The sequence below is a fragment of the Ailuropoda melanoleuca genome, chromosome 15 (genome assembly GCF_002007445.2).
Source record: "Ailuropoda melanoleuca isolate Jingjing chromosome 15, ASM200744v2, whole genome shotgun sequence".
In the NCBI taxonomy this organism is placed as follows: domain Eukaryota; kingdom Metazoa; phylum Chordata; class Mammalia; order Carnivora; family Ursidae; genus Ailuropoda; species Ailuropoda melanoleuca.
Genome location: NC_048232.1, coordinates 80,506,524 through 80,533,301, shown reverse-complemented (window position 1 = coordinate 80,533,301; position 26,778 = coordinate 80,506,524). Strand labels below are relative to the sequence as shown.

Below are 26,778 nucleotides of genomic sequence, written 5' to 3'. Positions count from 1 at the left end.
CCCCCCTCCCTGCACCTGCTCTCCGGCCCCTCCCGCACCCCCCCCACACTCCTGCTCCCTCCTTCCCTGGCTCTCCATGTCACCATCTGTGGCACAATCCCTCTCTGTCACTCTGCCTGCCACCCCCTCCTTCTCCTTCCTCCTTCCCCGCTCTCCATCCCTGCCTCTCTCCGCATCTCCCTCTCGCCCCTTCTCTCCTCTTTGCTCCTGCTTCTCTTCTCCCTGCCACGCATTTCTTATCACTCCCCCTCATTCTGGCTTTCCACCCACTCACTGTCTTCTCCCTCTCCCTCTCTCTCCACCTCCGACCGACCCCCCTTTCCCCTCTATTTCTACTAGCTTCCGATAGTCCTTGCTCCCCTTTTCTTTTCCTTGGGAGATTCTCTGCCCACCCCCACCCTGAGCTCCTGCCCACAGACCCCCCTCTGTGCCTTTAACCCCCCCTCCAGGACGTGTCCTGGAGATGGGGGGTGACGCACCAGGCGCCCGTGGGAAGTCAGGGCCGGAGACCAGATGGGAGAGGCTCTGTGGGCAGTCGTGGCCGCCGCAGGCCTAGGAAGGGGCTGGGGCCGTAAGCTGTCTAGAAGTGGGCACTGTGTGGGGACCCCAGCTAAGGCTGCTCTGGGCACTTTGGGACTGGGCAGGGAGAGGGGGCAGCAGAATGGTAACCAGTCTGGCGGCAAGCAGGGGAACCCTCACCCCATGGGCAGGTAAGGAGGCTGGGGCTGGGGTGTGGTCCCAGAGGGTGGGGTGCTGGAGCCCACCCTCTGCCCAGGATGAACTTGGGAAGCTGCGGCTGGGGACTGGGAGAGAGTGGGAAGGCCCAGGGAGGAAGGAGGCCTCCCTGTGACCTCTTGGTGGGCTGTGGGGGGGTGGGGGGCAAGTGCATCTCAGATTCTCGTGCTATGGTTCTAGAATACTGGAACCACACGGCAGCAGAGCGTTAGAGCTCTGGAAGAAACCAGATGCATCATGTCGGTGGGCCGCCTCTGCCCCGGTGTCAGCTTCCCTGAGCTCTCCCTCCGTGCTGGGCTCCGTGCATGGCACACTCCCATTTAATCTTTATAGCAACCCTGGGAGGTGGGGCTACCTGTCTGCATTGGAATAGGAGGAAACTGAGGTCCAGAGGCAGGAAGTGATTTGCCCAAGGTCACACAGTAATTGGGTATCATCATTCCGTGGTAGAGACCAAGCCCCCAGCCCAGGCCTTGTGGGGTGTGCTCCTAGGGGTCAGACCCCAGGCCTCGAATGGGAGTGAGTCAGTCGGCATTGATTAGTACAACCCAGATCTTTTGAGGGAAAGCCCAGGGTTGCAGAGGGCGAGCAGAATGCAGTTGGCAGGGGACATCAGCCTGCAGCCTTCAGGGCCGTCCCAGGTCCCAGTCCTGGATTCCCCTCAGCTGGGGGCCTTCAGGGGAAGCCAGCAGGGCCGGGAGGTACTGATGGTTTAGGAGTAGACAGAACTGGGTTTGAATTCTGCTGTCCCACTCACCAGCTACGTGACCTCGTGCAAGTTGCTGAACTTCTCTGAGCCTCAGCTTCCTCCTCTGTAAAAATCCTCCCTCCTGGGCTTTGTGAGGCAGAATGTGGGTCTGAGCCCTGTGCCCAGGAGCCATGCCCTGCCTCACTCGGAGCTCTACTTGCTGAACTGCTTGGTCTGCCCTCGTTTCCCAGTGCCACGCGCTGTGCCAGGCGCTGGGGCTAAAGAAATAAGTAGCTCAGGGTTCCCGCGACCCAGAGCCGGCTCTCAAGAGGGTAAGCGGATGGGGGCGGACACATGGAAAGTGGTTGGGGTGTCTGGCATCTCTGAGGGGCTGTCCTGAATTGCTGTGTGGCTCAGGGCAGCCACTCACCCTCTCTGAGCCTCTGTCCCCTCTCAAACAGTCCTCTGAGGAGTCCGCCCCCAGCTTTCAGGCAAGTGTGTGCCAAAGATAAACCAGACAGGGAGGAAAAGTCCCTCCTCCCCGAGGATGGACTAGATCATGCACAGTATTCCAGCTCCTTAAAAGAAAAGGCGGCCCCTAAATTGCAGGTTGGCTTCTGCCCGCGGAAAGCTGTAATTTTCCCGCTTCTGGAGCCTGGCCTGTTAAACTTTGACAGGGAAGATGGGCTCAGATGACGGCGGAGGCAGACAGTGTTCCAGGGCGGCGGGGGCTTTGGGAGGGGCTGTGGCAATGCCCGGTACACAGGCAGAGCCTGGCTGGGTGTGCTGTGTTCCCAGGCCCGCGTGTGTTAGCACGTGTGCGTGTGTGTGGTGGCCAGGAGTGTGCCCGAGCAGGAGGGGGGCAGTCCTCAGAGCTCACCTCCAGGCTTCCCTGGGGGCATCTGTCCCTGCAGCCTGGAAATTAGGTTTGCCCAGCTCCCTACTCCTCTCTCAGGAGCCTGGCACTCTCCTGTCTCCTCCAGCCCTGGGCTGGGATTGGCTGCCCCGCGGGGAGGCTGTAGAGAGGATGCGCACGCAGGGCGGCGGGCAAGGTAGACGGACGGGTGATGTAGGGCTCCCGGGCGGAGGAAGCCAGAAAGAACTGCACGGTCTCAGATGCCACAGTTCCAGGTAGAAGAGAGCTGATTCTGGCATTCAGGAATTGTGACATTCTGACTCAAGGACACAGAGTCTGAAGATCAAGAACTCCGTAATTCAGTTCTAAAAACCTAAAATTCTATGTCTAGGACCCTAGGATTCCAGGGGTTTGAGCCCATGATCCTAATAGTTCAAGAAACCGAAGAGCAGTGAGGGGAGCTCTGCATAGGCTGGTGGGAGAGGGGGATGCCAGCTGCGGGCCTCCCCAAGGCCCAGCCTCAGTCTACCGGCCTGTGAAATGGAGGGGTGTGTGTGCGTGTGCGTGTGTGTGTGTGTTGGAGGATGACCTTCAGGGTCCTCCCAGGTCTGCCCCTTCCTAGCTGTGTGACCAGGGCTGTGCGGCCTCACTTTTGTGCCCTGTCTAATGGTGGGGACAACACTATCCCTCACCCTATAAGACCCCATAGGATGCTGGGTGTCACCGGCTTAGCCTGGAACCTGGCAGCTGGGGTCGGTGACAAGGAGCTGACAGCACTGTTAGGATCCTATGAGACCAACGTCCAGAGAGCCTCTCCCTTAGCGCCACTGTCCTAGGCTCAGGAGGGTTGATGCGACCCTGGGGTAATGACAGGTTGGGGGCTCCTCCCCTGGGGTTGAAGGAGCAGGGAGGGGTGCTCTGAGCCCAACCAGCCTGGGGTAACATCAGGAGGAACCACAGCCAAGGGGTTCTTTGCCATTCTCCACGTTGCCGGGCCTGGTGCTCAGAGTCTTTAGGAACCCAAGGTCCTCGAGCACGGGCAACCAGGCAGGCTCACCCACCCAGAGGTGTCTGCTCCAAGTTGGGGTGCCCCTCCTTTCCAGAAGCTTTGTATCTTATAAGTAGTGTCTGGATGGGGCAATGCAGGTGGCAGGTCCCACTTGAGGCGATCCAGGCTCAGTGTTGGCTCAGAGTGGGGATATCGGAGGCTTTCTTTCTCTCTAGGGTTTTCTGTAGGGATAGGCAGGGGATGGACAGGAGCCAAGGGACTGGGGAAGGTCATCAGGAAGAAGGGGTGGGGAGAGGTCCAGGCCCCGGGGGAGGCTTAACCTCTAACTGGGCCTCCTGAGAGCCAGGAAGTCCCACTGACAGAGGCTCACAAGTGCTGAGGTGCGTGGATTTCCGAGCGAGTGGGGCTTGAATTTCTGCTATCAGCAATTCATCCTCCCTTTGCATTGAGAATTGTCCACTCCGGGTTTCTCTGATTCGTTCAATGCCTCAAACACTGGTGCAGAGCCTGTGCTGTGTGAAGGGACGAGGAGACGGCTCAAAGCCGAGAGGGGGTCTCCACGTTTAAGGAGAGCCAGTCTAGTGGGGAAATGGGGAAGAGTCCTAGCTCCCTATCATACACGGGAGGCGTGATAAGAAACAGACTAAGGAAGTGAATGGGCATGCCGGTTCCCACTGTGTCATTGGGCAAACTCTTATTCATGCTTCAAGGCCCATCTGAAATGTCCTCTTCTCTGGGCAGCCTGCCCCACCTGTGCGGAGGGGGGTGGCTATTCTTGTACCTCCCCCCAAGGTGCTGTGCATTTCTCACCACGGGGAGAGAAGGGGCCCCATGGGCCCACCCTGCCAGGTTCACAGCTAGCCACTCCAGGGGGCCTTTGTGGGGGACACCGTGGGGTGGGCTAGGCTTGGGAAGTCCCCAAGCACTCCCATTCCCAGGAGAGGGGACATCCCCGTGCCTGTGGTTCTTAACGCCATTCAGAACCTGAAGAACCTGATGGAAGCTCTGGGCTTTGCACAGCAGTTTGGGGGGGGGGTTCATGGTCCTCTGCAGTTCATCTAGAGACCGAGGTTCAGGGTTAAAGCCCGTGATATGCAGCACTGGTTTTCAAATGTAAGGGCTGAGACCGGCTGGTGGCTGTCTCTCAGTCTATTCAGGGCTGTTATAACAGAATACCACAGCCTGGGGAGGGAAGGCTTAAAAACATTTATTTCTCACCGTTCTGGAGGCTGGAAGTCCAAGATCAAGGTGCCGGCAGATTCTCTGTCCGGTGATACCTGCTTCCTCATTCACAGTCAGTCGTCTTGCTGTGTCCTCATACAGCGGGAGTGAGGGAGCTCTCTGGGGCCTTTTATAAGGACATCGATCCCATTCAGGGGGGCTCCACTGTGAAGACCTTAGGAGTCCCCAAAGTCCCCCATCCCCCAATACCATCTCTGGGGGGTTAGGATTTTAGTACACAAATTTGGGCGCAGGGGGGAATACATTCAGTCTATCACAGGGGGGATCCCTCGGGGTTCTGCCAGCCAGGGCACCCTACGTAGAAAGGGCAGGTATTGCTTTATGAAACAATGTGATTTCACTGAGTTGCAAGGTCAAACCCATTGGCGTCAAAAATGTTTGAAAAACGGAAGGAAAGGCCTATGCCGCCATGGGCTGATGAAATGATCCGTTTGCTCCTCTATTATACATTTGTGGGGCACGCACAGGTGCAAAGGTGCGAAGGTGAAGGGGACACTGTGGTGCACAGGTCAGTGAAGGTCGCTGCCCTTTGGAGCCAGACAAGCCCATGCCATCCCCAGCCGTGATACATTTCACCTCTCTGAGACTCAGACTCCTCCTCTGAGTAGTGGGGACAGCTTGCTGGCCCACCTTGCTGGCCTGTGCAGAGTAAAAGGTGTATGTTAAACTCTGGCGGGTAGTGCTACAAGTCTCCAAGGTCAGGGTGGTGGGGGAGGGGCAGCGCAGAGAAAGCTGTCATCCGCTGTGACATAGCGCTGTCCTTCCTCCTCCAGGCCAATAGCTGACTGCTGACTACCCTCCCCTCGGCCATGGACACCCCTGGCTATCCCGTGTCTGTGCCCACAACCTTGGAACCTGGGAACACCTCCTCGGCCTGGCTCCTGGATGCCACCCTGGGAAACGCGTCAGCCGCCCCAAGCGTGGCAGGGCTGGCCGTCAGCGGCGTTCTCATCCCACTGGTCTACCTGGTGGTGTGCGTGGTGGGCCTGCTGGGCAACTCCCTGGTCATCTACGTGGTCCTGAGGCATACGGCCAGCCCGTCGGTCACCAGCGTCTACATCCTCAACCTGGCCCTGGCCGATGAGCTCTTCATGCTGGGGCTGCCCTTCCTGGCTGCCCAGAACGCCCTGTCCTACTGGCCCTTCGGCTCCCTCATGTGCCGCCTGGTCATGGCCGTGGACGGCATCAACCAGTTCACCAGCATCTTCTGCCTGACCGTCATGAGCGTGGACCGCTACCTGGCCGTGGTGCACCCCACCCGCTCCGCCCGCTGGCGCACGGCTCCCGTGGCCCGCACGGTGAGCGTGGCCGTCTGGGTGGCCTCGGCGGTGGTGGTGCTGCCCGTGGTGGTCTTCTCGGGGGTGCCGCACGGCATGAGCACCTGCCACATGCAGTGGCCCGAGCCGGCGGCGGCCTGGCGCGCCGGCTTTATCATCTACACGGCCGCGCTGGGCTTCTTCGGGCCGCTGCTGGTCATCTGCCTCTGCTACTTGCTCATCGTGGTCAAGGTGCGCTCGGCCGGCCGGCAGGTGCGGGCACCCTCGTGCCAGCGGCGGCGGCACTCGGAGCGCAGGGTCACTCGCATGGTGGTGGCCGTGGTGGCGCTTTTCGTCCTCTGCTGGATGCCGTTCTACGTGCTCAACATCGTCAACGTGGTGTGCCCGCTGCCCGAGGAGCCCGCCTTCTTCGGCCTCTACTTCCTGGTGGTGGCGCTGCCCTACGCCAACAGCTGCGCCAACCCCATCCTCTACGGCTTCCTCTCCTACCGCTTCAAGCAGGGCTTTCGCAGGGTCCTGCTGCGGCCCTCCCGCCGCGTGCGCAGCCAGGAGCCTCCCGCCGGACCTCCGGGGGGGAAGACGGTGGAGGACAAGGGGGAGGAGGAGGACAGGGAGGAGGACGGGCGGGAGGGGGCAGGGAAGCAGGGGGAGGGCAAGGAGGTGAATGGCCGGGTCAGCCTCATCGTGCAGCCGGGCACCAGCAGGCAGGAGAAGCCGCCCAGCGGCAAGGCCAGCAAGGACAAGCAGTTCCTCCCCCAAGAGGCCTCGGCTGCAGACAAGCCAGGTGCACTGCACATCAGCTATCTGTAGGGGCCCGCGGAGGGCCAGCGTGGCCCAAGGATGGGACAGAGGCTGTGGGTGTGCCTGGGGCATGCCGTCCATGGTGCCAGAGGCCCACGATGGGATGTTTGGAGGCCTGGGCTCTGATCCTATAGCTGCCGAGACTTGCTGTGTGACCTTGCCTAGGTCCCTTTCCTTCTCTGGGCCTTGTGTTCTCTTCTGTGACTCAGGGATGGGAGGAATCAGCCAGGACAAGCTCTGCTGGATGAGAAGCCCGGAGGGGTAGTGTTGCTGGCTGGCCTTCCGGAGCGGGGCCCAGGTCCAGGGGACAGGTGCAGACTGGACTTCCCCCTCAAAGACCCAGCATCCTGGTGGACCAGCCTGAATCTTGGCCCTTGGAGGGACAGACCAAGATCTGATTTTCCGGGGGTCAGAGTCAGGTTCGCAGGGGAGGGACTGGGGCCCCAGTGCCGGGAGGGATTCAAACCGCTCAGGCCCCACATCAGCCCTGCCCCACTTGCTGAAAGGCCTCGGCCAGCTCTTCCTCCTCTCTGGGCCTCAGGCCTCACCTGCTGAACAACCCAATAACCTCCAGGCCCTCTTGGCCCAGATGGTCAGTGCTGGGACTCCTGTGTTCCTGGTCCTGAGAGGCGGTGGTTTTTCCAGGAAAGTCACTCAGGCCAGCTTCAGGGTCCCTTACCGCTTGGGCCCATCCAAGGCCCTGTATCTCATTTTGTACTTGGAATTTTATATTCTTTTTCATAAAGAGGGTCTCCAAACTGCATAGGTTTAGGCCACCCAAAGCCCCACTCAGCCCCTGTTGAGGGCAGCTGACCAGTTCACGTCGTGTCCTGTGGCTGGAGGGGGGGGGTGTCTCTGGGTGTCTGAGGGCTCCAGGATCCCCGTCATAGCAACACCCATTGGCGTTCCTCCCCTCCCAGAGACCAAGGCAGACTGGCAGGGAAAGGCAGTGTCTAAACAGCATGGTGAGGAGAAGGAGGAAGAGGAGGAGGGGGAGGATGAAGGGGGCAGAGAAAGAAGAGAGGAAGGAGGAGGAGGGTGGAGGACAGATCTGCTCCATGACCGTGCAGTCATCCTTGGCCCCTCTGGGCTGAGCTCGGTGGCACCGTTGCTGAAAGCAGGCTGTGGATGCCTGGTCTGGTCAATCTCAAGGAAAGGATGCAGTCAGGATGCGAAAGCGAACGCTCTGGAAGGTACAGCGCTGGCTCCCTCGAGGGCCTCTCTGTGCTGGTAAGAGGGGCTGCACCTTGATGGTGGCCTAGGGACAGAGCTGAGGGTTAGGGGAGCAGGCCTCCCCATTCTCTATATTCTCCGGAGCCACAGTGTGGGGCAGCCCAGGGAAGACAAGACAATGGGGGCTGGCGAGGGACTACAGGAGAGGTCACCATGCAAGGACTCTCTCCCAGAGATAAGCCCTCAGAACCATGGTGGGATTGGCTCTGGGGCTGACAGCACCTCAGGCTAAGTCCCTCCATCCCCCACCCCGGCAGAGGGCAGGGGGTTTTCAGGGAAAGCACGTGAACGGAAGGTTGGGAGACCTAGCTCTTCAACCCACCTCAGGATCCTGGCTAGCCTTGACCTCTCTGGGGCGCAGTTTCACCATCATAAAATGGAGGCTGTCCCAGTCTGCCTACCTGTTCGGATTTGGGGGAAAAAATGAATCATGCTGGGCAAGCTGCCCCCCACACTACAATGGTAGGGGTGGGTGTCTCAGATCATAAAGTAGAGGCAGGCCCCATGCCAGGCTTGGCCTACACCTGCTCCTTCATCAAGTGGCCTGTCTCTGGCCCTCGGGGGTAAGGATAGTGCGGGACCCAGGGTCGGGGGACGGGGGAGGCAGAGGCCAAAGACGGAGATGCAGGGCTTGAGGAGCGCGCCTGCTCAGAAGTTCACAAAACCAGGCGTTGCATGGATGTTAGAGCTGGAGGCTCAGCCCTCAGTCTGGGGTTCCCCTGAGGAGGCTCTGGGGGTCTGAGTGAAGAAGGGCCCCAGCATTTCAGCATTTCCTGGCCGCCCCTGCCTTCCTGATTCCTGGGACAGGTGAGCCTGTTCGGAAGGGGTGGCTGCAAAGCCCCGAAGGAAACCCTTTGCTGCTCCTGCCCCTAGCTCTTGTCAATAAAGACAGTGACACGTGACACCAGCTGTGACCTGGGCCAGTTCCTCTGCCTTGGTGTGCACGGGCGTGTGTGTGTATGATGCCTCTCCCTCTCTTCACCCCTCAGCTCTGCGTGCCTCGGTCTCCGTGTATGGCCTCCCAGAGTCCATGTCTCCAGGGCACATGAAAGATGCCCGACAAGCCTCAGCCTACATCCTTACAGATCTTGAGCCCAAAGCAGTAGATGGAGTCTTTTCCTGTGCGCAAAGAGCAAATCTCATGGCAGAAAGCTGATTGGCTTGACTGGGTCACGTGATAGCTCCTTGGGCCAATTACCAAGGACAAGGTGATGGAGTGCGAGGATTGGTCAGGTGTGGGTCACATGTCCAGCCTTCCCACCCGGGAGAAAGTGGGATGCTACGTCGGACAGTCTAGCCTGTCCCATGCGGTAGGGGGTGGGTTTGGGACAGACTGCCGAAGGCAGGGGTGCGCTCCAGGCAGCGACAGCAGACTGTGTGTGCGGCGCGCTTAATAGGGCATCTCAGCCACATGCACGAGTGAGGGCATATTGGGCTGTTATCACCAAGGGTCTACTGTGCCCGAGGCAGGGGTGTATGCCGTGGGAGCAGAGGGATGCTGGGGGCTACGCGTCCCATGCGAGTGGTTTCCTAGCCAAGATTCCCCTCTGGATCCCACAGCCCCCAAGCTTCCCCACCATGCCACATGTCACTGCCTGTGCCCGTCGACACTCATGCACGTGGGGGGTCCCACCGCCAGCCTTGTCTCTCCAGGCAGGGGCTGTGTTCCCAGGGTCAGGTAACTACAAATAGTTGCGGTAAATGAATGAATAGGGGAATTCCATTTCACAAACTCCAGGGGCAATTTTCACACTGTGACTCTAGCCTCCTCTGGTTGTGTGTCACGCAGTGACCATGAATCCGTGGGGGGAGGGCCAGGGGGATTGAGGGAACCTGTATAGGGGTTCGGACCTGGAATCTGTGGGTTATTGGAAACGCAGGGGCTGCAGAGTGAGGAGAGGCCTGGGGCTGTGGGCCTGGGCAGGCACGAAGGGGTGGTGATGACCCTCCCTGCCTGATTCCCCCTCTCCAGATCTTCAAGTTGCTCACACCCAAGGCCTTACCTTGAACGGGTCTCTCAGAGGCGGTTGCCAGGCAACAGCCCATGGCCACCAGGCTCTGGACCGGACTTCACGCGCCAGCATCAGCTTCAGCATCAGCGGGGAGGAGCTGGGAGTCCGCAGGGCCTGGGGTAGGGGAAGCCAAGGCCCCAGGGCTTCAGGTTGTCCTCACCTACAAGCAGTGGGGGAGACAGAGTCCACCAATCCGTGGGGAGGTGATGGGTGGGCTCCACCGGACTCCAAACACAGAAAGGAATACTCTAAAGGTGGCAAGAACCCCAGGCTGGAACACGAGGGGCCTTCCCCAGAGTCGTGCAAGGCCACGGTCCTGCCACAGCCTTGCACAGCTCCCTGTCACTGGCAGGCCCTGGTGACATTCTCAGTGAGACCACTGGAAGGCTGTGGGGGAAATGCATCCCCTAAAAAGTTATGGGGCCCGAATCAGGAGGCCTGGGACTGAGGCCCCCTGTCACAAACCTTTACTTCACCTCTCTGGGCGTAGCTCATTGAGTTAACAAAGATTTTCCTGAGCATGGACAGCAGACAAGGCTCTGACCCTGGACTGCAGGTAGAATGGGGGTAGACAGACACCGTCTCTGGCCCCTTGTTCCTGGGCAGCCACACAAGGAAATGCATCACCATCTAGTCGGGAGAGAGGTGTGATGGGGAAGGGGCTGGCGGGGGCCGGGGGGGGGCACTGCTCGGGGAGCCAGGGGCAGCCCAGTGCCAGGCAGAGGGACCTGTGTGTGCTACGGCCTTGAGGCCGGAGGAATGCAGCCAAGACAAGGAGGAAAAGCAGAAGTTAGAATGGCAAAAATTGACAAGGCAAGAAACAACAATTGTTGGAGAGGATGTGGAGAAAGGGGATCCCTCTTACATTGTTGGTGGGAATGCAAGTTGGTACAGCCACTCTGGAAAACAGTGTGGAGGTCCCTTAAAAAGTTAAAAATTGAACTACCCTATGACCCAGCCATTGCACTACTGGGTGTTTACCCCAAAGATACAGACGTAGTAAAGAGAAGGGCCATATGCACCCCAATGTTCATAGCTGCATTGTCCACAATAGCCAAATCATGGAAGGAGCCGAGATGCCCTTCAACAGATGACTGGATTAAGAAGCTGTGGTCCATATATACAATGGAATATTACTCAGCTATCAGAAAGAACGAATTCTCAACATTTGCTGCAACATGGACGGCACTGGAGGAGATAATGCTAAGTGAAATAAGTCAAGCAGAGAAAGACAATTATCATATGGTTTCTCTCATCTATGGAACATAAGAACTAGGAAGATCGGTAGGGGAAGAAAGGGATAAAGAAAAGGGGGGTAATCAGAAGGGGGAATGAAACATGAGAGACTATGGACTCTGAGAAACAAACTGAGGGCTTCAGAGGGGAAGGGGGTGGGGGAATGGGATAGACCGGTGATGGGTAGTAAGGAGGGCACGTATTGCATGGTGCACTGGGTGTTATATGCAACTAATGAATCATCGAACTTTACATCAAAAACCAGGGATGTACTGTATGGTGACTAACATATATAATAAAAAATATTATTATAAAAAAAAAAAGGAGGAAAGGCAGAGGTAGGGCCCAGCTGAGGGACAGAAGTTGTGTCAGACAGGACCTCATGGGGGTTAATTCCCGTTGCAGTCGTGTCTCCCTGCCAAATTCATGTCCAAGTCCTAACCTCCAGTGCCTCTGGATGTGACCTTATTTGGAAGTACGGTCCCTTCAGATGCAAGCAGCTAAGACGAGGTCATACTGGGGTAGGCTGGGCTGCTAATCCAATGCGACTGGCATTCTTAAGCAAAGGGGAGATGCGGACAGACAGGAGCACAGGGAAGATGCGGGGTGATGCTTCTAGGAGCCCTGGGACACCAAAGGTTGCCAGCCAAGCACCGGAAGCTGGGCAGGAGGTCCTCAGAGCCCTCCAGAAGGAAGCAGCCGTGTTGACTCTTCGGTCTCAGACTTCCAGCCTCCAGAACCAGGAGCAAATGAATTTCTGTTGCAAGCCACCCAGCTCGTGGTACCCGGTTACGGCAGCCCCAGTGAGTGAACACAGAGATTACAGCCCCTCCTCTCCAGGACCTCCAGGGGGTCCATTGGACTGGCCCCACTCACTCTTTCATTCAGCAAGTGTTTTGGGGGGCAACTGCCAATTGTACAAGGCTGAAGGCAGAGAAGTTACAAGGCCTGTCTTTTAGGAGCAGAGGAAGTCACAGTGAAGAGAAGAGAAAAACTAGCCCGTTCTTAAGCACATGGACGCTGGAACTGCTGTTTGACCTTGAGCCAGTTAATTAACCTTCCTGTGCTTCTGCCTCCTCTCTGAGATCAGCTGTCTCTACTCTTGGGAGGTTTAAATGAGTTAATATTTCTAAACAGTTTAGCACGGTGCCTGATCCATTAGGTGCTGTGTTTAACGAACTTGGAAAGTGCTTTCACAGAAGCAAGGATCCCTCCACCGCCAGGGGGTGGACGTCTCCCCAAGAGGCGTGATGGCCCAGGTGAGTGTAAAGAGGAGACTGGAGTTTATGCACAGGGAAGGAGGCATGCGAGACGGTCTGGGTACTGAGGACAGCTCTGATACCCATTTACAGCAGAGGACGGTGCGGCCCGGGAGGGTCAAGCACCTGGCTCAGGGTCATGGCATCAGAAGCGGGACCAAGAACCCTGTTTTCCAGCCCCCAGTCCAGTGTCTACAGCTTTTTTTTTTTAAACTATGAAACTGAGGGGCACCTGGGTGGCACCGCGGTTAAGCGTCTGCCTTCGGCTCAGGGCGGGATCCCGGCGTTATGGGATCGAGCTCCACATCAGGCTCCTCCGCTATGAGCCTGCTTCTTCCTCTCCCACTCCGCCTGCTTGTGTTCCCTCTCTCGCTGGCTGTCTCTATCTCTGTCGCATAAATAAATAAAATCTTTAAAAAAAATAAATAAAGCTATGCAACTGAGGGGCAAGGTGGCAAGAGTGATGCAGGGAGTGGGGAGAGCTCTGAGGCCATTGGTGCCAGCTCCCCGGTGGCCACTGGGTAGTGACAGATGATGTCCTCAGGGAAGACCAGACAGGCATGCGGACAGCCCAGGCCCCGTGGGGACTCTCATCTCCAGGAGGCTCAGCCACCCTCCAGGGAGCCCTGCAGCCCAGCACAGGCCTGGCTGCCAGACCACGGTGGTGTGCACACGGGGGTGAATGAGGGGTGAGCCCTTGTGTACGTGTGTGCCGAGGGCACCTTTTCAAAGAAAATGTCTGGGCCACGCTTGGCATCTCCAGGGTCCCAGACACCTCATGTCCTGGTTCATACATCCCAGGAACACAGCCTGGAGGCAGCCAGGAGCCGACGTCCCCTGTGGCTGGCTTATTACAGGTGGGGGAAAAGGAGGCCAGGGGTGGGACGTGGCCTCCCGGTCCTGCTATCTGCTTTAATTACCAGGAAATATGTCAATATTTGCACACGGAAGGGCCAGTCGTCCGGCTGCATTTGGTCAACACGGCCCAGAGCCTGCTTAGTTTCTCCATCTGTAAGAAGGGGGTGTCTCCGAGCTCCGCTTCCCTCCGCTCATCAGACAGCGCAGGTCTCTCCTGCTCTCTGGCCGTAAAATAGCAGCAATTGTGGGGAGAACAAAGCAAACGCGCAATGCCTGTTTACGTGGGTGGCAGTCGGATGAGCTGTCAGCCACACAATCAGATTCCAACCCCAGCGCCACCACTTCTTAGCTCTGCGGGCCTCCGGGCTAGCCTCGGAACCGCTTGGAGCCTCAGTTTCCTCATCCATAAAATGGGCTTCCTACCCTCGCCTCCCAGGAAAGCAACCGGACCTCCGGCCGAGGCCTGCGCTGTGCTCTGTGTCCGGCAGGGGGCGCCGGTCGCAGCTCCGCTCGGTCGGACTCGGCTCTCTTCGGTCACGCTCGGCTCCACTCGGTTAGACTCGGCCATGTTCGGCCGCCACCGCCAGGCTCGGCCAGACTCGGCTCTGCTCGGTTGTCCTCGGCAGCACTTGGCAGGATTCGGCTATGCTCGGCCAAGTTCCGCCTCTTGCCCCTACCCGACTCCTCCAGGCGCTGGACGCGCAGAGGCCCCTCCCCGGCGCCGCGGCGGCTCCTCGCTGCCGCCTGGGGTTGGGCTTCCCGGGTACAGGCCCGAGGCCAGAGCGGAGCCGGCCTAAGGTTCTTCGGCCCGCGAGTGTCCACGCGGCGGAATCCGGTTTGGCTGAGCCCTGGGCCGCGTGTTTCGGGGGCATCAGGCTGACTGGCAGCCAAAGGAGCGTGCCCGCGGCCGGCAACAGTCTTTTTCCCAGTGCTCCAGGGCGCTGCGGGTGGGCCTGGGGTCGGGGAGTCGCACCCCCACTTCCGCCGAGCGAGGCGGGAAAGTTGGCTGCTGCCTTCCCACGCGCCTTGGCGGCCTCATCATTCTGGTCCTGCCACTAGTGGGCCGTGGGGAGGGAGCCAGTTGCTGCACCTGTTCCTCTAGCCTCAGTTTCCCCCTCTAACAGTTAACAGGGTTCTTCTGGGGCGTGGTGGGAGGCGGCGGACAGACGCCCCGAGACCTGCTGGCTCTTCCTTCCCTGGGCCTCTCGGGGATTCAGCTTCCTCTAACGTAAAATGGAATTAAACTCACTCAGCTCGGATTAACACCCTTGGGATCAGAGGCGGGTTGTTGAAAGCCCAGGGTGGAGAAACTGAGTCCAGAGGTGGAAGTTCACCCAGGACAACCCAGCTAGTCAGTGGAAGGGCTCCGGAGAACCAAGTCTAGGGTTCTGCACGCAGGAGGAAGCGGAACCAACTGCTTGGGAGAGGAAGGGTCTCCTGGGGCCCTCTGGCCGCTTTGTGGGGAGTGGGGTTTGGAAAAAGTGCATGGGCGCCCCAGCCAGCTCCCCAGCGCGTCGCAGTGGGCCCTTCATCCTTCTCCTACCCCCTTAGCTCCTGAAGAAGGGGATGGGACGGGTGGGGGGCATCACCAGCCTTGGGTGGGGTGAAGTGGGTGCCCAGTGGGATGGGTCACACAAGCTGCCCGGACTCAACGGCTCTGCCCAGCAGGTGGCGCTCGCGGTTTCCTTTGTTCAGTTTCTTAATTGCTTACTGACCCGGAGCAGTTAGATCTGTGACTTGCCCTTCACAGCTTGTGATGCCGACTCCGGGAATACTGTTTTCTATCTCACTTTTTGACAGGCACACATTTTATTTTTTTAAATACATGAGGGGTCCTGGCACTTTGTAAACACTAACGCACTATTTTTATACCTTCTCCGGAACCCGGGGCTATAACCTAGGTGCGATTAGGTCGGAGCTTGGTTCTCAGAGTCTGTGAGTCTGCGCCTCATTTGCCTCGTCTGTAAAATGGGGCTAATATTTGTGCCTCCCTCCGAGAATTGTTGAGGGATTAGATGAGTTAATACGCGTAAAAAACCTCAGAACAGAGCCTGGTTGGGAGTAAGAGCTGTCTTTTGTGAGCAGGGACAACAGGCAGGGGGTGGTGGGGGCACTCACAGCTCTGCCCTGGGTTTCTGGCCTTGGTGACAGAGGCTTTGGCTTTCTGCACTGGGGTCGTACCCTTGCTGGTGGGGGTTGTTGCAGAGCGATGACAGGTATCCCAGGCCAGCTTCTTCTCTGGACGTGTTATCTCCTGGGTGCCAGGGCTTCCGACTCAGGTGCGCGTGGGGAGAATGGGCTCATACCCTTACCCTATTCAGAGTGTAACCATGGAGAAGCACTGATGGGCGGCCAGCAGAGGGTACCCCTATTGGGTATCCCACCAGAATGCTCAGGTGCTCTTGGCCTCTTCATGTTCCTCTGGCCCAGAGACACCAAGGCTCAGAAGTAGGAAATGTGCCCAAGGTCACATGGCTAGAAGGAGCTGGAGCCCCGGGGTTGGAGCCCCATCTCCAAGCTATCTGGCCAGCCGGGGAGATCTTCCGAATGGCTGGGAGACCAAGGAATGCTGCAAATGAAGGTATTTTAGGCAGAGTGAGAATGAGAAGAAAAATATTGAAGCAGAAAATATCCGAGTTTCGTTGTCCCGGCCGGCCTGCCTCCAGCCATCTGTTCTGGGCAAAGAGAACAAGGGGCCCGTTTCTGGGGCCATGGCCTGACTGGAAGCCAAAGGAGCCGGCCCTAGAATCTGGCAAATCCAGGGCCCTTTCCTGGCCTCAGCCTCCCCACCTGTTAAATGGGTTGAGTGGCCTTTGGCAGAGGGGCTGGTGAGGGTGGCATGGAGCATGTGCTGGCACAGCGGGGGATAAGCTTCCAGCGTCCCCAAGCCCTGCTCCCCATCCCCCATCTGTCTTCCCTTCCCTTCTCCCTTTCCTCTGACGCAAGGCTTTCTAAGCCAAAGGGCGGCAGAGGCAGCCAGGAGCTGTCTTCCCCTCTGGTGCTGCTGACTCAGCCCTTTTCCTGGTGGCAGCGGCATGGGGAAGGTGGGGAGGGTGGCTCCCCTTGTCTCCCGCCCTTTGCAGCCCTGGCTCAGTGCCCTGGGAATGCTGCCTGGGGCAGGGCCACGTAGAGGGCATGGCCAGTGTGGCCCTGGTGTTTTCTCAATGCCATAGTACTTCAATCTGCTTTTTGGGGGACCCCCTGGAACCCCTGAATAGGCCTGGGCGGAGGGGAGGACTCCAAGTGGGCTTGGGAGGTGAAAGCAGCATAAAGCTCGAAGCTGGGAGAGTCTGATTCTCATCCCAGCTTGGACTCCAGTCTGCTGTGACCTTGAGCCAAAGACTGGGGTCTATCCTGAGTCACCGTCTCTGCGGGTCACATTAAGTAATTGGGTCAGGCCATCTCTCGGGGTCCTTCCAGGCCTGATGTACTGCTGTTTGATTATCCCTCAGACTGCTAGAAAAACCGAGGTCCAGAGATGAGACCTGGTCAAAGATACATAGGCCAGGGGCCGTTCTGTCCACACTTGCTCAGTGTGGGCATGAGGGTTGGGTGCCCCAAGCCCCAGATGGAAATCCATCCCCCTCGCATCTCGACATTTCTGTACAGAGGGCCGTCATGTTACCACCTCTTCTTTCCAGGGACAGACAGGGAACTGCAGCCTTTGCCACCACCACCACCACCCCGTCGTCCCCCACGCCCAGGCATGTTCATAGGACTCCAGTGGGGTGGGGACCCCTTCCTTTCTGTGGGGTTGTGGCTCCTCTTCACTAGCTTTGTGACCCTGGGAAAGTGCAAGGCTGGGTCGGCTTAGGTGAAATAATGGATGGGAATGCCCTTCAGCTACCAAGAGCTGCTGCAAAGATGGGGCCCGACTCAGGCAGTAGGTCCTCAGCCAGTGCAGGAGAGGGTGCTGGAGCGGGAGGGACATTGGAGACAGTCTGCACAGGGGTCTCCCACCCCAGGGTCCCAGGGCTGCAGCCTTTGGAAAACCTCCACAGCCCAACCGGAGGGAATCTGGGCAGGACCCAGCCCAGACCCAGGGGCACACTACACAGCCTGCCCCTCCTGTGAACAGGACCCTTCTCAGGGGGTCATTTCCACAGAGGGGTTGGCTCCAGAAGACCCAGGGGATGGACCGATCAGGGGAGATTTCCAGGCGGAGAAGAGGGACTTCGGCGTCCATTGGGGAGAGGGGTGTTGACCTGGTTGCCCAGCCCTTACCTGATACCTGAGGGGGTAATCCCTGCTCATCGACTCATTGGACAAGTGCTGAGCTTCCCCTGGGCCTGACGCAAGGGGGCTGGGGACTGGAGGTCTGCAGACACCTAGGGACTGAGAGGTCAAGGGATGGGCCCAAGTCCCATGCCAGTGGGCAGCAGTGCCAGGATTAGAACTTGGGGCTGCAGGCGGGCGCCCGTGTCCTCTCCATTCTGCATCCTGCCCCTGCCACGCAGAGCAAATAGGCCAAGCCCACCCCTCACCCCGGATTCCAGCACTGCCTCCCCCTTTCTGAGCAACTTGGGGGGCTCCTGCCCCTTCCTGTCCCTCGATTTTCCAGCCTGTACCTCGAGGGGCCTCGGGCCCCTTCCTGCTCCGACTCTGTTGGGCCTCGGAATCAAACAAGACCCCACTGGACCAGCAAAGAGTTAAGCAAAGGAAATCCCCAGCTCCCTTGGCTCCAGTTATCTCCCATCTCCCGGTTATCTCCCATCTCCCGAAGATCCCAGAGGCTGGAGGGGAGGGAGCAGGGAGGAGGGGAAGTGGGAAGCCAGCTCAGCCCGCTCCCTCCGCCCTCCCTCCCTCCGCCTCTCTCCCTCCCTTTCTCCCTCCCTCTTCAGCTCGGTCTGGGGGTCTGGGCCAGCAACAAGCAGACATGGGCCAAGGAGCCAGAGACTGCCCAGAGGTCGGGGGTCCGTGGGCCGCTGTGGAGGCCGCTGGACACAGGGTGAGTGATGAAAGGTCCTGTAACTTCCTCCAGCAGGGCCCAGGGGGCTGGAGTCAGAGCCCGGAATTCCCTTCCTCCCTCCTCTCTTCCTAGACACATCTTGGGTTCTGATCTCTCCCTCTGACTCTCCCAGCCCCTCTAGCTCTCCTTCCCCCCTTCCCTCCTGCTGACTGAGACCAAAGCCCCAAAGCCCCCTGGGTGAAGGGCTGCCCTGCTGCCCGGACACTCACCAGTTCAGCTCAGCAGGCCCAGCCCCCTCCCATCCCAGAGAGCTCCCAGCTCCTGAGTGGAGGCAGCAGGGACCCCCCCAAATCACTCCAGATGGCATGGTCCCCCACCCTCGATCCCTGCCTGGCGCCCTCCCCCAGGACCAGTCCATGATCGTGGCTGTGGTTATTATTACTCTTGTTCAAGGCTGCTTTGCTTCCTGCTTCCTGCTCTCCCCAGGTCACAGTTCTGTCTCAGAGCTTTTGACTCCCATCTGGCCTCTGCCAACAGAAACATCCCCAACCACGCCAGTCCTCCAGGCAAAATTCTGTTCTTCCTATCCCATGCAGGCACTGGGAAGAGGCCTTGTCTGTCACAGGAAGGAACACTTTTTAAATCTTATTTGTTTATTATTGAAGTGTAATTGACATACAATGTTACATTCGTTTCAGGCACGCAATATAGTCATTCGGCAATTCTATACATTACTCAGCGCTCACCACTGATAAGTGTAGTCACCGTACAATGTTATTGCAATGTTATTGACTAGTCCCCCTGCTCTCCTTTGTATTAAGAGTCTTTTACAAGTCAGGCACTTTCCCTGCATTCAGATCCTCCCAAAGAACCTGGGAGCTGGGCATTGGTTTCACCTCCTTGTAAGTGTCAAGGAGCAGTGGGGGAAGCCCAGAGAGGTTAAGCTACCAGCCGGAGGTCACACAGCTTGTAAACTATCATGGGATCTTAGGGCCAACCCTAAGGCCTCACCCTTTCCCATAAAGTCACATCTATGGCCAGGAAAAAGGGGATTTTTGCTCTTCTCAAAAATCACAGAGATGCGACATTTACAAACACAGGCTGAGGGTGATAATCTTGGACAGGGAGGATGTTGATCTCTGAGAAGTTGATCTCCTTGTTGAGCAGAACCAGGAAAGCAGACCAGGGTGGGGGTCGGGAATGGTCACCTCTAAGAGAGGGGTGGTATCTCTGGGGACTGCCTGCGCCCCCCCCCCCCGGCTACTACCCAGCCCCTAGCCCGGTGGAGTGTGTGTGTGTGTGTGTGTGTGTGTGTGTGTGTGTTGGGGGGTAGCTCCTGCCCTTTAAAACCCATTCCTTACCTCAGTGCTCAGTGAAGATAGAAGAGCACTTAAAAAAAATAATAATTTTACCTTCTCTACATGTATTAACCACAGAAAAAATATTTTTGAATTGTACTAAATGTTAAAGGAACAAAAAGGAAATAAACAAAGAAACGCCAGAAGTGTAAAAACCAGTCTGGTTTCAAGAGCCGAGTTTCTGATCCTGCGATAACATGCCAGCCCCCAAACACTGCTACCACCTCAAAGGCTCTTTGCCGGGCTTCCTGCCCACCCAGCCCCAGCCTGTCCCCAGTGTCTGCTGTCCTGGCCACTTCCTGCCCCTCTCCTGGAGCTCTGGAACCTCTCTTGGCCAGGGTCAAAGACCCATCTTCATAAACCCTTGGACTTCTCGGATCCCTTTGAATCTTCCAGACCTCCTACTCTTGCTCCTTAATTCCAATTTACCCCCTTGGCAGCTGATTGGTAGGTCTGTGGTGATTGACACAACCATCTTCCAATGAATGAACTCCAGAGCCTTGGGGCCTCTGTGTAAGGTTGAGCTGCGTGGGTTGTTGACTGCACAAAGGTGCTGAGGGGGAGGTGGGTTGACAACAGCCCTTGCCAACCTACACGCCCTCAGTGTTGCATTCCTCCAAAAATGACTTCTTTTCTTTTGTTTCTAATCTGTCGGCGCGGAGAGGTACCTGCTTCTGCCTTGCGCACACTGTACAGGCAGGCTAGCAGTGGTCTGCAGTGGGCAATTCTGCCTACCTACTCCTGAATTCTCAAACATACAGTAACAGCGTCACTGTGCATAACCCCGTGCATTTTCTCTGATGGATGTTGCTTCCTGACTGCTAGAATAAATGAACTTTCCTAGATCTTTGTCAAGATCATGGTACTCAATGTGCCAGACCACGGGCTCAGCCACTTGACCCCTCTCCCGAAGAACAAGCCTGCAGAATCATTTGCGTTTGTCCCAAGGGCCCACTAGCCTCCCTCATGCTGCACCTGTGGCCTCTGCTTGCTGGAGGTGGAGGGGTCCTGGCAAGAAAACAAGCCAAAGGGAGGTGGGCGGGGCGGGGGTGGGGGGAGCATTTCACAGTCTTATTGGTTAGGACACACGGTGGCTGGAACATCTTTCTCGCCCACCCCAGCAAAGGCTTCCCGGGACCCTCATCTGTTCCTGGCTGTGACTCTCTTTAGAGGGGTTTCCTTTCCAGGCCCACGTGTGCCGGAAATCCCTGGGAACTGGGTTCTGGGGGACTCGGCCTGAGGGCCCTGCATGACCACCAGTCTCTTCGTGACCTTGAAGAAATTGCTTCTCTGTGTAGGTCTCAGTCTTCTCATCTGTCGAATGGGGACACTCAAACTCCGTCCCTGAGTGGCGTCAGGTGCGCCTGCACCGTGTGCACATTCCCTTGAATAGAGTCTCCGCCCCTCTTTCCTTGCTCCAGGTCACCATGGGGACAGCTGTCCTGGGCCTCCTCTGCGCAGCGCTCTTGCACCCTCTCTTGGTGTTTGGGGTCCCCGCCGAGGAGCCCTCCTTTGGGGAAGCCGTGGCCTCGGGTCCCCCTGTGTACTGTCAGCGGTGCTGTGACTCTGAGGACCCCCTGACCCCTGCCGATGAAGCAGTGTCCTCGGCCTCTCCGGCTGCCCTCCCATACCTGCTGCCTGAGGTCAGGCCCTACATTAACATCGCCATCCTGAAGGGTGAGTACCCGCCCGTGGCTCAGGCTACACTGGCCTGGCTGGGGACGGGGAGCATGTGGGGCCCTCTCCTTGGGCTGGGGTTGGTGAGGTGGAGGGAGCAGGAAAAACCCGGACAGAAATTTGTCCCAGACCCTGTCGTTTGTGCATTTATTGAGCAACTACTGTGTGCCAGGACTGTTCTGAATTCCGAGGACGGAGCAGGAGCAAACCAGACAGAAGTGCAGACTGCCGTTCTCGTGGGAGAGGCAGACAGCGAGCAATACATATATTGCCCAAGTTAATGAGACAGAACGTTTGATGGTGAGAAATGGGATGGCGGTGCCAAGGCCGAGCAGGGTAAGGGCATCAGGAGTGCAGGTGCGGGGGGATAGGTTGCATATGAAATGGGGTGGTCAGTGTTGGTTCATTGAGAAGGTGAGGGAGAAGCCATGTGGATATCTGCAGAAGAGTAGTCCAAGGAGCACAAGCGGCAGGTGCAAAGGCCCTGGGGCAGGAGTGGGCCTGGTGTGTTTAAGGAGCAGGGGACAAGAGGAGGAACAAGTTGGAGATGAAACAGGGGCCGGGTCAAACTTGAGTTTCCCTGACTGGGAATGGGGAGCAGGGGAGGGTTCGAGCAGAGGGACCTGATCTCACTGAGGTTGCAGAATGGATCCCTCTAATGTCTTGTGGAGAATGGCCAGTGGGGGACAAGGGTGAAAGTAGGGAGACCTATGGGCAGCCACGAGCGCTGTCCAGGTGAGAACGGGCTCCCTGTCCTCGAAAGCCAGAAAGAGGCTTCTGCTGCTAGGGTCTGTGAACAGCTGGGGCTGGGGCCAGGCCCTGGACACCCTTCACCTGGAGTTGTGCTGCCAGCAACCCCAAGAGGTCGGTACTTTGTCATTCCTCCCACTTTGCAGAGGGGGAAACTGAGCCTCCGAGAGGGGAGGAGCTCTCCCAGGAGCACACAGCTGTCAGGAGCAAAGCCAGGATCCGTCCCTGAAGTCTCCATGGGGCCACTCTATCCTCCAGCCAGGGGTCCGCTGGCTTCTGAGACTTCCGGCCCTCAGATTTCATGGGGGAGGACACCTCCCTTCCTCGAGCACCCCATCTTCCCCAAGGCCCTCAGAGCCCCAGCCTGAGGCTAAGGAGCTGCCTGGCCGCTGAAGGGACTTCCTCCACACCGTCCTTCTAAAAATCCAGGTTTAGGAGGACATCCCTGGGCCAGCCTTTGCTGCCTGCTGGGCCGGGTGGACCCTTGGCTGTGGCAGGAGGCCCCTGGCTGGCGTCAGGAGTCCTGGGTCCCAGCCCCAGCTGCTCAGCTCCCTCACTGTGTGGGTCAGGCTGGTCTCTCCGTCCCCGGCTTGCCACCTCATTTGTAAAAAGGAGAAGGTAACCCCTTCCTAGGACCACCCTTCACCCCCCTCCCTCGGGGCTGGGGCAGAGAGGCAGTTTCTTTTACAGCTGTAGCAAGAGTATGGACACTGTCTAGTGAATGCATAAATTAGGCTGCTCTTCTTAATTTGCTTTAAATCCCTAGTTTTGAAGCCCCTGTGACAAAATCCTAGCAGACCCGGTCCTCTGAATGGACATACCACAATAAAACCAAGTCATGCTTGCTAAAAAAAAAAAAAAAAAAAGAATGCCCTGCAAACTATAAAGTGCTGTGCATGTGAGGGGCCAAACCTCTGTAGATCATGGGCCCCCCTCTCCCCGCTTCTTTCCTGGCTTGTCCCCCAAAGGTCTACACCTTCCTTCCTGCTCCTTCCAGCAATATTGCCGTGGTCCCAGGAGACCTTGGGAAGACACGGGGGCTGTGCAGATCTCTCAAAGGGGAGTGGCTCATGGTGGGAGTTCGGACAGTGGGACAGACGGCGGGGGAATATTTGGGATCAAGTATCTCAAGACATAGGGGGTCACCTGCTCCTCCTGTGGTCAAGGTCAGCCTAGAGCAAAGGCTGGGCAGGGGCGTGTGTGCCTAAGGACGAGGTGAGATGCGCTGGACCCCCGGGCAGTCGGGGCGGGCTGGGCGTTGCTGGGGGGACCCTGCTGCCTGCTATTTGCAGTCCGTAGAGCACTCTTCCACAGAACATTTTGTTGAGGGCCCAGGACCACCCCTGTGAGGTTCCTCCGATCCTCTTCAAGATAGAGACAAAGTAACCAAGACCGTGACCGTGAAATGCCCAGTGGGACGTAACGCCAACCCAGGGCTGCCTGGTGCCTAAGCAGAGCCTCTCCCTTCAGGTAGACGGAGGTGTTTCTCTTGGCTTCTTCTCTGGGTCAGAAGTGCCAAGCGCGAGTCAGCTGTCCAAAAGAATAAGCTTTTGCCATTTGCAACGACGTGGATGGAACTAGAGGGGATTATGCTGAGCGAAATGTCGGTCAGAACAAGACAAATACCATATGATTTCACTCACACGTGGAACTTAAGGAACAAAACAGATGAACATAAGGGAACGGAAGGAAAATTAAAATCAGAGGAAAACAGAGAGGGTGTCAAACCATAGGAGACTCTTCACTCTAGGAAACAAACTGAGGGCTGCTGGAGGGGAGGTGGGAGGGAGGGGTAACTGGGGGACCGGCATTAAGGAGGGCGCGGGATGTGAGGAGCTCTGGCTGTTGTATACAGCTGGTAAGTCACTGGACTCTACCCCAAAATGAGTAATACTACACTATATGTGAACTAAATTGAATTTAAATTAAAAAAAAATTGGGAAGTGCGTCCTGCACACCCCCCATCTCCACTGGAGTCAAGCTGTGTGTAGCGACTCCTGGGGTTCAGGCCTGGCTTCCCAGGGAACGTTATCACACCTTCGCTGTAGGGGGAGGGGAACGGGCAGATGGAAGACAGACCATCCTGAGTCTTGCCTCTCCTGCTGTGTGTCTTCTCCTGAGCTGTGTGACCCTGGGTGAGTCACTGCACCTTCCTGTGAGTGGAGATGGTCACGGTATCTTCTTTAGAGGGGCATTCAAGGAGGTGATGGCTGGCATGCAGTAGGTGCTCAGTAAATGCTGGCTCTTCTCTGGCCAACCTTCTGGTGGCAGGTTCTCCCTCGGTGCAGGCCCGGGTGCCTGCCCTGACTTTCCCCTTCTTGTCCCCACAGGTGACAAAGGGGACCGAGGCCTGCTGGGCACGCCGGGGAAGCTGGGCCCGGAGGGCGCCCAGGGGGAGCGTGGCCCGCAGGGCCCCAAGGGCGCCAAGGGGCAGGCAGGCAGCCCCGGCAGCCCGTGCCAGACGCGCTTCTCCGCCTTCTCGGTGGGCCGCAAGACGGCGCTGCACAGCAGCGAGGGCTTCCAGCCGCTGCTCTTCGACACCGTCTTCGTCAACCCCGACGGGCACTTCGACCTGGCGGCCGGCCACTTCGTCGCCCCGCTGCGCGGCCTGTACTTCTTTAGCCTCAACGTGCACAGCTGGAACTTCAAGGAGACGTACGTGCACGTGGTGCACAACGAGGAGGCGGCCGTCATCCTGTATGCGCAGCCCAGCGACCGCAGCATCATGCAGAGCCAGAGCGTGATGCTGGCGCTGGAGCTCGGGGACCGCGTCTGGGTGCGTCTCTTCAAGCACGAGCGGGAGAACGCCATCTACAGCGACGACGTGGACACCTACATCACCTTCAGCGGCCACCTCATCAAGCCCGAGGATGATTAGTGCCCCCAGCAGGGGGGCCCTGGCCCCGGGGGCGGGGGTGCGGGGTGTGGGCGGGGCCGTCCTCCTGCAGGGCCTCAGTGTGCCCCTCTGTAAAGTGGCCCCCGGGACCTGGCGTTCTGGGTGGGCTTCCTCTTCTTTCCTTCCCTCCGACACCTCTCTCTCTCTCTCTCTCCTCTCTTGCACGTATTTTAAGAAGTCCTCTAACCTAACTATTCTAGAATGTTCCCAGCTTTTTAGATCAGCACCTTTCAAACTTGAATGTGCATGTGAACCACCTAGGGACGGGGCTAACATGCGGATTCTGCTTCTGCTTCTGGAACGGGCCCAGGGTTCTGCACCCCTAAGAAGTGCCTGGGTGATGGGGATGCTGCTGGCCTATGGTCCCCACTTGAGTCACCAGGTTCCAGAACTTGCACAACATTCTTAGACTTCCTAAACATTCTGGAATCCTCCAAACATTCTACACTCTTCCCGACGTCCTTCACTTCTCTTATCCCTCTAGGAGCCCCCCGCCTTCCCCTGTCCTCTTGCTCCTTCCACCTTCTCTGTCACTCTCTTGTGCACCCCCCCATGCAGCCTCTGTTCACTCATTCATTCATCAAACGCTTGCTGAGCTCTCACTCTGGGCAGGCTCTTGGTGGGGGCGGTGGGGGAGCTGCGGTGGATCAGACTGGCCCTGCCCTTGGTGACCGCCCACTCCAGCCAGGGTGGGGAGACAAGGATCAGGGAACCAGCCCCAGATAAGTGCACGGGGCTCTCATCACAGAAGTCTGTGTCTGGGCGTTCAGCCACCGTGGCCCCTCCCTACCCGCAGCTCCCCAAGGTGGGATAGAGCCCCCAGGATGGGGGTATCCTTACCCTTGTCCATTCCTTTCCTTCCTGCCCAGCGCCCTTCATTATAGCAAACCCCAGAGGGGCCTTGGTCAGGGCAAGGGTGCTATGAGGGGAGGATCCAGGGGCCTGGGGCATTGGGGGGTGAAGAAGGCCCTCGGGGAAGGGAGCCCAGACCCTCAGCTCCTCACAGGCCCGGTACAGTACCCTGCGAGGACCCCTCCCCTCCTCACACATCCCCTTCCCCACCCTGTCAGCCCACCCTCCCAAAGGTGCTTGGGCCTCCGTTCTCCCAGGCTCCCGGCCACTGTCAGACACTGACGTCTGTCCCCAGGTGCTCTCTGACCCTCCTTGGCCCCTCTTGCCAGCCCAATGTCCCTGGCTTTCCAGGCCTGGTTAAGGTGCTGAGGCCCTGGTGGGCAGCTCCTGCCCGGCAGAGCCCCCTGCGGCCTGCTGCTGCTCTCACACAAGCCACAGGGCCACGGGCCGGGCTTCATACCCTCAGCAGGTCTAGGGAACTGAAGCGGGTAACATTCCAGGTCAGCCAGGGGGGAGCCTCCTCTGAGCCATGATGCCAAGACAGGCACCGGGAGAGACCAAGGCCAAGCAAGGCACATCGGGCCTTCTGTCCTTTCTCCCTCTCCCAGGGTGGGGCAGCCTGGCGGTCTCTGGCCTTCTTCTCTCCTTATCCCAAGTGGCCTGAACCTCTCTCCAGAGGGAAATGGCCTCTACCCGTTGGTGCTGATGCCGACTCCGGGGCAGAGGTGGCCCTGGCGGCAGTCTCCGGTGCTCACTCATAGCCGACAGAGTCATGGCTAAGTGGCTGGGGGCTGGCAGCAGGACCCGACCAAGCGCCGTTAAGCCTGGTGCTACACAGCCACCCCTCGCCTGACTTCGCCCCTGCCCTGTTTGTCCGGAGTGATTAAAGCGTGTGTGTCTTTTTGGCAATTCGGGCTGTTTCTTTCTGCTCGTCTCCCTCTGCCCCCCTTGGGAGGGCGGCCAGGCCCGGTTCTGCTGGAGTGCTACTGCAGGGCTCCCTTCTGTGTGCTCCCCACCCCACACCACCCCCTCGGGCACTCATCAGCTGGTATGCCTTGAAGTTAGCGGAGCCAGCTGGGAGTCGGCTGGGCCATGCCCTGACTGTGGCCTCAGGCCAGTCCCCACACATC

At 58.1% G+C, this 26,778-nt stretch overlaps 2 protein-coding genes across 4 annotated transcripts in view; both read left to right on the top strand.

Moving 5' to 3' along the window:
- The window catches only part of SSTR3 (somatostatin receptor 3), a 19,404-nt gene extending 10,661 nt beyond the window's left edge, over positions 1–8,743 (top strand). The window contains exons 1-2 of one of the 3 annotated variants that reach the window (XM_019794448.2): positions 38–710; positions 5,304–8,743. In XM_019794448.2, the coding sequence (XP_019650007.1) occupies positions 5,340–6,617 (1,278 nt within the window). In that variant the 5' untranslated portion in view covers positions 38–710; positions 5,304–5,339 and the 3' untranslated portion in view covers positions 6,618–8,743. Of the gene's footprint in view, positions 1–37; positions 711–1,163; positions 1,756–5,303 lie in introns of those variants that run through there. The other 2 variants (XM_019794449.2, XM_034643615.1) reach the window with 2 other exon arrangements.
- Positions 8,744–17,959: 9,216 nt separating this feature from the next.
- Positions 17,960–26,557, top strand: C1QTNF6 (C1q and TNF related 6). Its single transcript, XM_002914530.4, has 3 exons — positions 17,960–18,154; positions 20,895–21,150; positions 24,231–26,557. Exons 1-3 carry the CDS (start codon positions 18,083–18,085, stop codon positions 24,776–24,778), a joined length of 876 nt encoding a protein of 291 aa, XP_002914576.2. The 5' UTR covers positions 17,960–18,082; the 3' UTR covers positions 24,779–26,557.
- Positions 26,558–26,778: the final 221 nt, after the last annotated feature.

What these genes read in the sequence shown, in the direction of transcription:
- C1QTNF6 (XM_002914530.4), top strand. Translation starts at nt 18,083, where the DNA reads ATGGGCCAAGGAGCCAGAGACTGCCCAGAGGTCGGGGGTCCGTGGGCC. An exon ending in TGGAGGCCGCTGGACACAGG is followed by an intron (nt 18,155 to 20,894) that starts GTGAGTGATGAA and finishes TCCTTGCTCCAG; the next exon opens with GTCACCATGGGGACAGCTGT. An exon ending in TAACATCGCCATCCTGAAGG is followed by an intron (nt 21,151 to 24,230) that starts GTGAGTACCCGC and finishes TTGTCCCCACAG; the next exon opens with GTGACAAAGGGGACCGAGGC.